The sequence below is a fragment of the Garra rufa genome, chromosome 17 (genome assembly GCF_049309525.1).
Source record: "Garra rufa chromosome 17, GarRuf1.0, whole genome shotgun sequence".
Lineage (NCBI taxonomy): Eukaryota > Metazoa > Chordata > Actinopteri > Cypriniformes > Cyprinidae > Garra > Garra rufa.
The window spans coordinates 36,550,944-36,566,165 of record NC_133377.1 but is presented as its reverse complement, the minus strand read 5'-3'; the positions used below and the strand labels follow the sequence as shown (position 1 = coordinate 36,566,165).

Below are 15,222 nucleotides of genomic sequence, written 5' to 3'. Positions count from 1 at the left end.
TAAGAGATCGAAATTAAGGGGGACATAATGAATATAAACGAATAATAAATTTATTACAGAAAAAAGAGGATCAATTAAATGGATAAGACTTTAGGATGCATAAAATGTTTCTTGCAGGGCTATTTAATTTGAAGTACTTATATGTAATATTTATTCTTGATAAACTTTTGAATGCTGTCTACATCGCGCACAGACATTCGCATATACAGCATTGCCTATTGTTAATATATAACTTAATATTGCATTAATTTCTATAACAATTAATATAATCATTTCTTAACTCAAAATAAAAAATATTAACAAACCTATCTCTGATAATCCTGGGTTATGGTTACGCAGGTTTGTTTATGCATTAAACATAAGGATGTCGTTACCTCGACAAAATAATCGTGGCCACGACATAATATGACATTCCCAGGAATTAATATCTCGTGGCAATGACAAAAAGTAATATGACGTTCCTACGAATTCATTTGTGTGGCCACGACAAACATAAGTGAACCGAAGGTGTCCCCTCCAGGTTACCGTACCTTTTAGTTTGCAGCAATGTTTTCAGCCTGCTCCAGTCCAGTGCGTTACATGACTGCCCCCTACTGATCATGTCTTTCCTGTGTCATTGTATTTTCCGTGTTCCCTTGGAATACACCGGCGTCACGCGAGACCACTTTACTTCCCGCGCGCATTTTAAATGGCCAGATCTGTAAGTAAGTCATGTCATTTAAATTTTTAATAACTGTAATGTCATGACACACGAAAGTATGTTATCACCATAATGTGTGGTTTGTTTGATGGGCCTCAGACTCAGAATAGACAGAATGGGTTTATTTTTGATGAAGTGCTTTCCTGATTGGTCGAGGGAATGTAGGAAGTCTTAATTTTGCATAAACTGTCCTCACCAAAGCACAAATAATGGAGAAGAGGGTTGAATATTGAAGTGCAATAAGCGTCACAAGATGACAGATTGTGGAAAAGAACATTAAAAATGCTTTTCATATTTAAACTGTTTTGAAGTGCTCTAAATATCATTAAGAGTTAATGGCCAGGGTTTTCTGGGATAAGTTTTCTGAATGTTTGTTAAGAAAAGTTAGGAACTGCTAAAACCAGGTGTCTCAACAATAGTTCTTAGTGGAACAATTTTGGAGGCAAATTTCATTTACTTCATAGTGGAATTAATTTAGAACTGTAACTTTAAAGGCAGATCTGCTGTGAGCTCAAAGGTTGTTAATTGATATATGCTTTTGCGAAAGCCATCGGCTGTACAGTCGTGGCCAAAAGTTTTGAGAATGACACAAATATTAGTTTTCACAAAGTTTGCTGCAGAACTGCTTTTAGATCTTTGTTTCAGTTGTTTCTGTGATGTACTGAAATATAATTACAAGCACTTCATACGTTTCAAAGGCTTTTATCGACAATTACATGACATTTATGCAAAGAGTCAGTATTTGCAGTGTTGGCCCTTCTTTTTCAGGACCTCTGCAATTCGACTGGGCATGCTCTCAATCAACTTCTGGGCCAAATCCTGACTGATAGCAACCCATTCTTTCATAATCACTTCTTGGAGTTTGTCAGAATTAGTGGGTTTTTGTTTGTCCACCTGCCTCTTGAGGATTGGCCACAAGTTTTAAGATTTGGGGAGTTTCCAGGCCATGGACCCAAAATATCAAAGTTTTGGTCCCCGAGCCACTTAGTTATCACTTTTGCCTTATGGCACAGTGCTCCATCGTGCTGGAAAATGCATTGTTCTTCACCAAACTGTTGTTGGATTGCTGGAAGAAGTTGCTGTTGGAGGGTGTTTTGGTACCATTCTTTATTCATGGCTGTGTTTTTGGGCAAAATTGTGAGTGAGCCCACTCCCTTGGATGAGAAGCAACCCCACACATGAATGGTCTCAGGATGCTTTACTGTTGGCATGACACAGGACTGATGGTAGCACTCACCTTTTCTTCTCCGGACAAGCCTTTTTTCAGATGCCCCAAACAATCGGAAAGAGGCCTCATCGGAGAATATGACTTTGCCCCAGTCCTCAGCAGTCCATTCGCCATACTTTTTGCAGAAGATCAATCTGTCCCTGATGTTTTTTTTTTGGAGAGAAGTGGCTTCTTTGCTGCCCTTCTTGACACCAGGCCATCTTCCAAAAGTCTTGGCCTCACTGTGCGTGCAGATGCGCTCACACCTGCCTGCTGCCATTCCTGAGCAAGCTCTGCACTGGTGGCACTCCGATCCCACAGCTGAATCCTCTTTAGGAGACGATCCTGGCGCTTGCTGGACTTTCTTGGACACCCTGAAGCCTTCTTTAACAATAATAATAATTAGTTACATTTATATAGCGCTTTTCTAGACACTCAAAGTGCTTTACAGTGTCAGGGGTATCTCCTCATCCACCACCAGCGTGCAGCATCCACCTGGATGATGCGACGGCAGCCATAGTGCGCCAGAACGCCCACCACACACCAGCTTACTGGTGGAGAGGAGACAGAGTGATGAAGCCAATCAGAATATGGGGATGATTCAGAGGCCATGATGGTCAGAGGCCAATGGGCAAATTTGGCCAGGATGCCGAGGTCACACCTCTACTCTTTTCGAAAGACATCCTGGGATTTTTAATTACCACAGAGAGTCAGGACCTCGGTTTAACGTCTCATCCGAAGGACAGTGCTTTTTGGCAGTATAGTGTCCCCTTCACTATACTGGGGTGCTAGGACCCACACAGACCACAGGGTGAGCACCCCCTGCTGGCCTCACTAGTACCTCTTCCAGCAGCAACCTAGTTTTCCCAGGAGGTCTCCCATCCAGGTACTGACCAGGCTCAACCCTGCTTAGCTTCATTGGGCAACCAATCTTGGGCTACAGGGTGATATGGCTGCAATGCAGTGGAAAGTTTTTTTCGGGATTAAGTTAATTTTCATGGCAAAGAAGGACTATGCAATTCATCTGCTCACTCTTCATAACATTCTTGAGTATATACAAATTGCTATTATAAAAACTTAAGCAGCAACTTTTCCAATTTCCAATATTTATGTAATTCTCAAAACTTTTGGCCACGACTGTACTATTTCATTGTATTTGACCCTGTACCTCAAAACCAGTCATAAGGGTACATTTTTTGAAATTGAGATTTATACATCATCTCAAATCTGAATAAATAAGCTTTCCATTGATTTATGGTTTGTTAGGAAAGGGTGAGATACAACTGTTTGAAAAACTGGAATCTGAGGTTGCAAAAAAAAAATTAAATACTGAGAAAATCGCCTTTAAAGTTGTCTTTCTTTCTTCAGTTGTAAAGAAATTATGTTTTTTGAGGAAAACATTTTAGGATTTCCCTCCATATAGTGGACTTCTATGGTGCCCCTGAGTTTGAACTTCCAAAATGCAGTTCAAATGCAGCTTCAAAGGGTTAAAAAGTATATAAATTGTCGTTTTCTTTATAAAATAATTGATTGTTTTGCTAGATAAGAGCCTTCTTCCTTGGCTGGGATCATTTAGACACCTTTGAAGCTGTATTTAAACTTGGAAGTTCAAACTCGTAGGCACCATAGAAGTCCACTATATGGAGAGAAATCCTGAAATGTTTTCCTCATAAAACATAATTTCTTTACGAATTAAGAAAGAAAGAAAGACATGAACATCTTGGATGACAAGGGGGTGAGTAAATTATCTGTAAATGTTTGTTTTGGTTACTGAACTATTAGTGAACTTCTCCTTTAAACAGTGGACGGGCACGCTGTTGGTTATTTATCTCAAGATTTTTAATTAGGCCTTGTTGCATGAACAAATTATTATTCAGAAGCCATGTTTTACCTATTTTACCTATAAAAAGAACTGGTTTATTGCAAAAGGATGAAAATTAAAATGATAGTTCATCCAAAAATGAATTTACTTGGGCCACAAGCCTCAAGCCACCCTAGGTGTCTATGACTTTATTCTTTCAGATGAATATAACTGGAGCTATATTAAAAATGTCATGGCTTTTCCAAGCTTTATAATGGCAGTAAATGGGTTTTTAGCCCAATAAAGTGCGTTCATCCATCATAAAAAGTTCTCCACACAACTCCAGGAGGAGTTGATGGATGGATGCACTTTTTTGGGCAAAATCTCAACAGCCATTCACTGCCATTATAAAGCTTGGAAGAGCCAGGACATTTTCTTATATAATTCTCATTGTATTCTTCTGAAAAAAAAGAAAGAAAGTCATATATCCCTAGAATGACTTAATGCTGAGTAAATCATGGGGTAATTTTCCTTTTTGGTTGAACTGTATCTTTAAGTTGTATTGCAGATGCAGCTTGAGTAGACCTGCTTGATGTTTGCTTGTTTTTCACAGCTCTTTACTCTACAATATGTCAAATCAATATGTAATTCAAAATTAAATTGTTTCATAATAGAACATTATATTGAAATAATAATATTAATATTATCATTGTACTGTCTAGAGCATGTGGATGCTTAATGTGTAATGGACATTTTGAGTTTCCAATCTTCTTGCCAGTGCCTCTGAAATGACCTTTTCCATACAGTTTCCTGCTAAGTACATCAATGAGTTGCGAACCCACTCTTTCGCAGTAATGCGACGTATCACGAGTACCCACACTCATACAAGAACTCATTAATGTGACTAATATCCCAGCACCCCACTGTGTCCCACAACAACAAAGACTTCAGTGCGTGTTCGAAGAGCTCATTTGCACACTTTAATGTCTAATCAGACAACGCTTGCCTCACCAACAGGAATATCCACCAATCACAGAGAAATGTCTATCAGATATGATTATAAGCACATCCAATTGAATTACAGCGTGGCCAATGGAAGCTATTTCACAGTCCACTGATCAGTCAAAATACGCTTGCTACAAATGACATCGGGCAAACGGCACGACTGTTATCTGAGCTTATCTGAACCTGAGATTCACACAGATAAACCTTTATTCTACCTTGATAACGATTTGACTAACTCTCTGTCTCTGTTTTTCTTAACAGAAATCGAAAAGGTTCAGAAAGACGAAGACAAAGAGGATGAGAAGTTCATCGACGTGGTCATCAACAAGAACATGAAACTGGGACAGAAGGTTTTGATCCCTGTAAAACAGTTTCCCAAAGTAAGTACAATATGATATAGTAGTTACACCCAACTAGAACAGAACAAATTTGGAGAAATTTAGCACTACAATTAGGTCAAAAGTTTATGTCCCCCTTTCAGAATCTGCAAAATGTTAATTATTTTACCAAAATAAGAGGGATCATATAAAATGCATGTTATTGTTTATTTAGTGCTGACCTGAATAAGATATTTCAAATAAAAGATGCTTACATATAGTCCACGAGAGAAAATAATAGTTGAATTTATAAAACTGACCCCGTTCAAAAGTTTACATACACTTGATTCTTAATACTGTGTTGTTTACCTGAATGATTTTTTTGTTTAGTGATAGTTGTTCATGAGTCTCTTGTTTGTCCTAAACAGTTACTGCCTGCTGTTTTTCAGAAAAATCCTTTAGGCCCCACAAATTCTTTGGTTTTCCAGCTTTTTATTGCATTTGAACTCTTTCCAACAATGACTGTATGATTTTGAGACCCATCTTTTCACACTGAGGACAACCGAGGGACTCATATGCAACTATTACAGAAGGTTCAAACACCATTCATTAAGAGCCAGGGGGTGAAAACTTCTTGAATTTGAAGATCAGGGTAGATTTAACTCATTTTGTCTTCTGGAAACATGTGACTATCTTCTGTAGTCTCTGAAGGGCAGTACTAAATAATAAAATATGATATTTAGGAAAAAAATGTACATATCTCCATTCTGTTCAAAAGTTTTCACCCCTGTCTCTTAATGCACCGTGTTTCCTTCTGAAGCATCCGTGAGCGTTTGAACCTTCTGTAATAGTTGTACATGACTCCCTCAGTTGTCCTCGGTGTGAAAAAAATGTATCTAAAAATCATAGTTATTGTTGGAAAGGGTTCAAATACACACAAATACTGGAAAAACCAAAGAATTTGTGGGACCTGAAGGATTTTTCTGAAAAACAGCAGGCAGTTTAACTGCTGGGACTCATGAACAACTATCACTAAACAAAAAACACAGCTGTGGATCATTCAGGCAACAACACAGTATTAAGAGTCAAGGGGGTGAAAACTTTTGAACGGGGTCATTTTTATAAATTCAACTATTATTATTTTTCTTGTGGACTATATGTAAACATCTTTTATGTGAAATGTCTTATTCCAGTCAGTATTAAATACAACAATAACATGCATTTTGTAGGATCCCTCTAATTTTGGTAACATTTGCAGATACTGAAAGTGTGATGTAAACTTTTGACCTCAACTGTGCTTCACTTGCTCTCCAATGGATCATCTGCAGTGAATAGGTGCCGTCAGAATGAGAGTCCCGACAGCTGATAAAAAAAAATCACAATCATCCACAAGTAACCCACACAACTCCAGTCCATCAGTTAACACTTGTGAAGTGAAAAGCTGTGTGTTTACAAGAAACTGCTGCTTTCTCTAAAAGTTGTCTAATCTAAAACAGCAGAGAAATATGCACAGATCAAACACTGTTTACAAGAAAAAAATAGTCTAAAACAGTTCTAAACAAATATGTGGGTGGATTTTTGATGTGAGAAGACAAAAGAGTATGGACTTTTTCTCTGGAGGAAGCATTATTATGGATCGTGAACTGGTATTTTGGCCAGAAGCAATGGTTTAAAGCACCTTTATAAACACAGCTTTTCACTTCACAAAATGTTAAATGATGGACTGCATGATTACTCGCGTCATGTATTATTGTGATGTTTATTTTTTTGGTTTTTATTGTGACTCTCATTCTGACGGTACCTATTCACTGCAGAGGATCCATTGGTGAGTGACGTAATGCTTTATTTTCTTCAAATCTATTCTGATTAAGAAACTAACTCATCAAATGATTTTCCATGTGCAGTTTCATAGGGTAGAATAATTAGATATTCTGTCACGTCTTCCTCACAGCTGATAACCTTTGTGTCTTTCATTTGTTTAACATGTTATCACACGACTCCACATGGCAGCACTTCACTATACATACAGACCACAGTCATTCATAAAGATGAAAAGCAGCACTTCACAGCACAGCTACATGTTAATATGAACATGAGTTTGATATTGAAGCATGCACAGGGTGATTTCAGCAAATGGTCCTAATTTCCATATTGTTGCTGTTGAGTGTGTTATTTGATGATTTTTGCTCCCTTCGCAGACGTAGAGGTGAGCGTGACCTTGACGGCAGACTATCACATTATCATACGCGTGTGTGTGCGTGTGTTCATGTGGCGTGTGCATATATTCCCACTGTTTTCCCAAAGGAATCACACATGAGGAATAATTCTTTCTGTACCTCATTTGGTCTGTGCTTTGGTAGTTCCTCCAACATAATTTAATGGGCTCCTTTGTTTGCGAGGTTTTTAATTCACACCATTGCATCCTAGGAGGGCGAAAGAGCGACAAACAGCGGGAGAAATGAAGGGAACAGAGAAATTTAAGCAGCAGGTGTCTCTATTCAGGAAAAAAAAGCTTTTTTGGGGCAGTGAAAAGGTATTAGATGTATGATAATTAGAACAGCGTGTTTGTGTGATTGTTTGAGGAGGCATTTTAGTGACGGAAGAGATGAGTAAATGAACAGGACATGTGGAAGGAAAAAAGTTTGTTTGTTTTTTTTGTCTGTCATAGTCATAATTTCCATTTACGTTCATTTTTATTGTTATACTAAACTACTGATATTTTCTGTATACAATCGAACCAAAAATTACTCAGGGACCTTCAACATTATTCACTATAGTTTAGAAAATGGTAATAAAATATGACAAGAACTTAAGAGTTATCACAAGTTAATTACAGTCAAACTCAAATTTATTCAGACACCTTCAAAATGTCATAATTACAATTTATTCGCTATAGTTTAAAAAATGGTAATGAAATATGGCAAGAACTCAAGAGTTAAACTGTGTCTGATAAAATTTATCGTGATAATGTTAGATTATCTTTGATAGAAAGGTATGTGACAAAACATGGTCAGGTCAAAGTGTCAAATAAAATTTTTGGTCCCAAATTTGTATTAGTTTTACTGGTAGTCCCTTACATAAATGTACTATAGTTTCCTGCAACCACTAGCAAAATTATATCCAAAAATTATATCTGTTGTCTGAATAATTTTTGGTTTGACTAAGTAATAAATAAAATGTGCATCTTAGTTCAGAATGTTTATGATTTTTCCTTTTTTTTTTCTTTTTTTTTAAGACTTTTAGGTTCACCAAGGCTACACTTATTTGATTAAAAAGCTGTAAAAACAGTAATATTATTACATTTTTAAACGAGTGTTTTCTATTTGAATATATTTAAAAATGTAATTTACTCCTTTGATGCAAAGCTGAATTTTCAGAATCATTACCCCAGTCTTCAGTGTCACATGATACTTTAGAAATCATTATAATACGCTGATTTGATGCTAAATTATTATTGTTCATTAATTATTAATGTTGGTTCTTTTTATTATCAAATTTGATACAGTTTTTTGCTGCTTAGTAATTTTTTATATTATTGTTTTATTTGCTAATATATATACTTTTTTAGGATCATGTAACAATATAAATGTCTTTACTGTCACTTCAAATCAAATTAATGCCTCCTTAGTATTAGTTTCCTTTTTATTTAATTTACACATTTTTAGTAACATTTTAATAATTGATACTGGACTAATGACTGCTGAATAAATTGCATTTCAAAGTATATTAAAATAGAAAACAGGTATTTTAAAATTTAATAATATTTAGAAATAATAATAGCCTCTGAGAACATAAGAGACTTGTTTTCAACGCCAAAAAATAACCTTAGTAGTGCATATGTGTGCGTATATGTATTTGAAAGCACCAATTTTTGTCCCATTAATGTAGCTGACTTAGGTTTTACTACATAGTAGAAGCATATAAAACCGAGTACAACAAGTGAATTGGCCTCTTCATGATAAATGGACCCTGGACAGATGAACAATTCATGCTCCTAACATGAGGACAGATGGGCCATCGGCTGCCTCATACATTTGTGCACATGTACACATTTTTGTGCAGCTATATATGGTGTATATATGTATTTGAGCAGCCGTGTGTGTGTGTGCACATTCAGAGAGTGATAATGTGCGTGTGAGCTATTTTTTGAAGAGGGTTTGTAAATGGGCTCTGGGATCCCAGAGGGAGTGTGCTGTGAAGGGTAAAATGTCTAATACACACACACACACACACACACACTCATACTCTCATTTTTTTACAGATAGAGATCTGGTACCTAATCTGAGACCAAAAAGGCACGAATTTTCATCAGGATTTAATTTGTATTTAATGGAAAAATATTTTGCCCATGCAAAATATTTTATTTTATTTTATTTTATTTTATTTTTTATTTTATTTTTCTCTCACTGCTTGTGTCAGTTCACAGGTTTTCTTAACTGAATCATTATGCTTCAATTGAGCCCCCATCCAGACCTTTACACTGTCTAAATATTACTCAAACCCAAATGTCAGCTTGTGTTATTAAACACAGTTCCAGCTTTGCTTCTGACGCCGGCACCCACAGGAGCCCGGAGATGTTTGTGGATCATGGAGCATGTTGGCTCTGTGGTGGACCTTATAATGACATTATTATCTATTCAGTATGAAATTTGTCACAGTGCAGTGAGTCGAATGATCTAGTTGGGAGGATGTGTTTGCATGCTGCAGTTTTGTGAATATAATTGTCTTCTGTTTCGGAGCCTCTAGCTTTAACTGGATGATCAGCAGATTGCTTTAACCACAGACTATGGTAGATTGCCTGCCAAACTCTTTCCACTGTCCATCATGGGCACAGAAGTGGTTTGCTGCTTTAGATCATGAGTAATAATCAGTAAGTTCTGTGGTGGGACTGTGGTAACAGATGTTAATGCTAATACAATGGTACTATGTCCAAAAGATGATGATACTAGCACCATGTATCTTAGGGTACAATTTAAAAGCCATGTTGTGTGAATATAACAACCTAACACATACAGCAATACCATGGTATCAGATCCTAATATTGATACTGAAATCCATGTACCATAGTTCTTATAGAGTGCTACCTTGGTACATGTCCAAAACATTATTTTAAACAAATTGTTTAAAATGTATATGTTTTTATTTGGAATTACCATGGTAGTATCATATGTTTTGATACATCATGTCATTTAGGACATTTACAAAAAAGTACCATGGTACTACCAAGGATTTTAGACATGTACTATGATCAAACTTTTTTCTTTAAAGTTTAAATGGCATGGTTTGTGAATACAGTATATTAAACTTGCAAATAAAGTGACGTGGTAACATACAGCAATACCATGGTATCAGATGCTAATACTGAGGTACTTGGAAATATACTATGATACTGAAATTCATGTACCATGGTTTTTATATAGTACTACCATGGTGCATGTTCAAAATACCATGGTACATTGTTTAAAACACATGGTTGTGCCATACTTAAAAATGTATTTGTTCAGTACATTTACCATGGTTTTTAAACATGTACCATGGTAAAATCTTTGTATTGTGGTGATAGGATGTTAATATTGATACTGAAGTCCATGTAACATAGTTCTTATAGGGTGTCCAAAATACCATGATACAAAGTGCAAATACTGTTTCTTTAAAATTTATATGGTTTTTATATGGAATTACCATGGTAGTATCACATGTTTTGTAAGTGTAATCATTTTGTACATTTACCAAAAAGTACCATGGTACTACCAAGGTTTTTAGTCATGTACTATGGTAAAACTATTCTTCTTTAAAGTTTAAATTCCATGGTTTGTGAATATATTAACCTTGCAAAAAAGTAACGTGGTAACCCTGCTGAAAAAACAGCATATGCTGGTTAGGTATGTTTTGGTGCTGGGATGCTGGTTTTAGCTGGTTTATGCTGGTCATGTTGCTGGTCAAGGACCAGCATAAACCAGCAAAGGACCAGCATAAACCAGCAAAGGATCAGCAAAAACCAGCAAAGGACCAGCATAAACCAGCAAAGGACCAGCAAAAACCAGCAAAGGACCAGCATAAACCAGCAAAGGACCAGCATAAACCAGCAAAGGATCAGCAAAAACCAGAAAAGGACCAGCATAAACCAGCAAAGGATCAGCAAAAACCAGCAAAGGACCAGCATAAACCAGCAAAGGACCAGCATAAACCAGCAAAGGACCAGCAAAAACCAGCAAAGGACCAGCATAAACCAGCAAAGGACCAGCAAAAACCAGCAAAGGACCAGCATAAACCAGCAAAGGACCAGCATAAACCAGCAAAGGACCAGCAAAAACCAGCAAAGGACCAGCAAAAACCAGCAAAGGACCAGCAAAAACCAGCAAAGGACCAGCATAAACCAGCAAAGGACCAGCATAAACCAGCAAAGGACCAGCAAAAACCAGCAAAGGACCAGCAAAAACCAGCAAAGGACCAGCAAAAACCAGCAAAGGACCAGCATAAACCAGCAAAGGATCAGCAAAAACCAGAAAAGGACCAGCATAAACCAGCAAAGAACCAGCATAAACCAGCAATGGACCAGCATAAACCAGCAAAGGACCAGCATAAACCAGCTAAAACCAGCATCCCAGCACCAAAACATACCTAACCAGCATATGCTGTTTTTTTTTTCAGCAGGAACATACAGCAATACCATGGTATCAGATACTAAAAATGGTGCACTTTGAAGTATACTATAATACTGAAATTCATGTACCACGGTTTTTATATGGTACTACCATGGTACATGTCGAAAATACCAGGGTATGATGTTCAGAAATTGAGGTAGTATCATGTACCTTGGAGTACCATATTAATACCATAATACAGCATGTGACTCAAAATCACAGAAAGTGTTGTGGTGGTAAAAATAATACCATGGTATCAAATGGTAATACTGTGATACTTTAAAAAATCTATGGTACTAAATTTAATCAACCATGTTCTTTACATGGTACTACCATGGTAAGTCCAAAATACCATGGTACTACAATATGTTCAAAGAATTGTGTTTGGACCATGCCTATTGTACATGTAATGTTTCTTTATATTTACAATATTTTTTTTTTACTGAAAATATCTTAGAGTACCATATTAAAACCATGGTGTGTGATCATTACCCAAACAGAAAGTGCTGTGGAAGTAATGTAATACCATGGTATCAGATGGTAATACTGTGGTACTTTGAAAAATATTACATACCATGATTTTGTATGGTGCTACCATGACACATGTCTAAAATGCCAGGGTAGTACTTTACCTATATGTTTTGTAATCAATCAGTACATTTACCAAAATGTACTGTGGTACAACCACGATTTTTAGACATGTATCATAGTAAAACTATGGTATTCTTTATCATATAAGTTCCATTAAAACCATGGTATTTTTGAAAGTACCTCGGAGTACTATATAAATACTAAACTCCAACCTGTGTCTCCCACCATTCAGTGTTGGGCGTTTGCTGTTGACTTCAGGTTTGTCATAGCGATGCGTTTTAGGACTGTTGAGGGGAAAAAAAAGATGGGGACGTCAGGTCTTGTAAATGAAACTTCATCTCAGAGCTAAAAGGAATGTCAGGGTACATGAGCCCTCAGCGTTAGAGCAGTAATGATCGGCCACTTCAAATAAAGCAATTATCAGCGGCGGAGCGAGCGCGCCCAGTGTAATGTCATACGGTGCGGCTATTCACGTCGCCCCGCGTCACACTAAACAGATTGCCTTTGACAGCTCTGATGACTGTAGACACTAATGCGCTGTTTAGAGCTTCAGAGAGCTACTGGAGGAAGACAAATTCAATTTGTCCAGTCTGACAGGTGGATGCAGAGAAGGAGAGCGAGAGCTTGAAGGGTGAGTGTGATGAATCTGATTGGAACAGTTTTACTCCCAGACGTCACCTCTAGCCTCGTTTATGGGACACATGTTTACAAGACAGGGACACTTTCTTGGCTAATTTCGTCTTGTGAGGACATGGTCGCCGGTCATTCAGATTAAAGAACAAGTTTGTATTAGATAATGAATATGCATTGTAAGTGTTTACTGTTTATTAAAGGTGAAGTGTGTCATTTTAGTGGCCTTAGTCTGGCACTAGTAGAAACTCACACTATTGGTTGATCTACAATGTAGGTTTGGTCAGGATGGTTAAACAAATGTTTTTATAGTGTAATAATACAGTTAAGGTCAAAAATTTACGTTCCCCTTTCAGAATCTGCAAAATGTTGATTATTTCACCAAAATAAGAGGGATCGTACAAAATGCATGCTATTGTTTATTTAGTACTGACCTGAATAAGATATTTCACATAAAATATGTTTACATATAGTCCAGTTGAATTTATAAAAATGACCCTGTTCAAAAGTTTACATGCACTTGATTCTTAATACTGTGTCACCTGAATGATCCACAGCTGTGTTTTTTTGTTTAGTGATAGTTGTTCATGAGTCCCTTGTTTGTCCTAAACAGTTAATCTGCCCGCTGTTCTTCAGAAAAATCCTTCAGGTCCCACAAATTCTTTGGTTTTCCAGCATTTTTGTGTAGATCCATCTTTTCACACTGAGGACAACTGAGGGACTCATATGCAACTATTACAGAAGGATCAAACACTCACTGATTCTCCAGAAGGAAAAACAATGTGTTAAGAGCCGGAAGGTGAAAACTTTTGAATTTGAAGATCAGGGTAAATTTAACTTATTTTTTCCTCTGGAAAATGTGTATCTTCTGTAGCCTCTGAAGGGCAGTACTAAATAAAATAAAAAAAGATATTTAGGCAAAACAAGAAAAATGTACACATCCCTGTTCTGTTCAAAAGTTTTTACCCCCCTCCTCTTAAAGGACTATGTTTCCTTCTGGAGCATCAGTGAGCGTTTCAGCCTTCTGTAATAGTTACATATGAGTCCCTCAGTTGTCCTCAGTGTGAAAAGATGGATCTCAAAATCATACAGTCATTGTTGGAAAGGGTTCAAATACACAAAAAAACTGGAAAACCGAATAATTTGTGGGTCCTGAAGGATTTTTCTGAAGAACAGCAGGTTCTGGACAAACAAGGGCCTCATAAACAACTATCACTAAACAAAAAAACACAGCTGTGAATCATTCAGGTAAGGGGAACTAAACTTTCAAACAGGGTCATTTTTTATAAATTCAACTATTATTTTCTTTTGTGGACTATATGTAAACATCTTTTATGTGAAATATCTTATTCAGGTCAGTACTTAATAAACAATAACATGCATTTTGATCCCTCTTATTTCGGTAAAATTAACATTTTGCAGAATCTAAAAGGGGATGTAAACTTTTGACCTCAACTATATATATTCCAAGTTGTTCATAGCCAATTGTGTGAACAACAAGTAATTTACTGACATTTTTCCCCTCCAAAGCCCCTCATTTGAGTCCGGCTCAGATTCACAACACGATGCACCAGTTTTGAGAGCTTCAAGAGGGAAAGATTTTCGGTGAAGACCAAGCAGTGTTATTTTATTTCTCACACAATTCTATCAAGTGACTTTAGACTTAGAAAGCAGTGCAATCATAAGGTTTACATTTTTGACACTTTTTCAAAGGTGAATGAACTTTCTTCAGAAATCCTTGTGGATAAAATAACAACATTTGGGTTTGGAATGACATGAGGGTGAGTAAATACTGACAGAATTTTTATTTTAGTTTCATTATTTCTTCAAATGTAAGTGTTCCCAAAACCCTTTTCACCTTTTTATGTCTTTCCCACCCAGTTAAAAAATAGTGAACGTGTGTGCAGTCTCTGCAGTCATTGTGCCACAATCACAGACACTTTCTTCTCAGACGCTTCATTGTGTATTCCAAACATACAGTTTTATTAGTGTTACGCATATTTCCATAAAAAGTAAACTGAGTGTAATAAAAGACACATGGATCTCGAAGATCTTTTTGAAAGCGTTAAAAATGTGTGAATACTGTATGTGACACTATCAGCCGAACGATCGGTAAATTGCCCTCATTACCTGATGTAATCTGCAATTAAAATGAATTCATAATGAATGTCATGGTGGGATATCAAAATTTTGCCTGTGAGCTATTAGCCCATTTTCTTATAAGCCTACACATATTTTGTGCATTTATATCAGATAACAGTTATTATCTTCCCCCATTTTTTGTAGTGAGACAGTAATAATTTTCAAGAAGCTGGGTAGATCTTTTT

The 15,222-nt window shown here is 36.7% G+C and overlaps 1 protein-coding gene across 2 annotated transcripts in view; it reads left to right on the top strand.

Annotated features, from left to right (window-relative positions):
- The window catches only part of khdrbs3 (KH domain containing, RNA binding, signal transduction associated 3), a 218,881-nt gene that overhangs the window by 109,344 nt on the left and 94,315 nt on the right, over nucleotides 1–15,222 (top strand). For both annotated transcript variants that reach the window (XR_012340074.1, XM_073822420.1), the window contains exon 2: nucleotides 4,975–5,093. Coding sequence is in view for 1 of the 2 variants with exons in the window: in XM_073822420.1 (XP_073678521.1) it covers nucleotides 4,975–5,093 (119 nt within the window). In the remaining variant the exon portion in view is untranslated. The remainder of the gene's footprint in view (nucleotides 1–4,974; nucleotides 5,094–15,222) is intronic.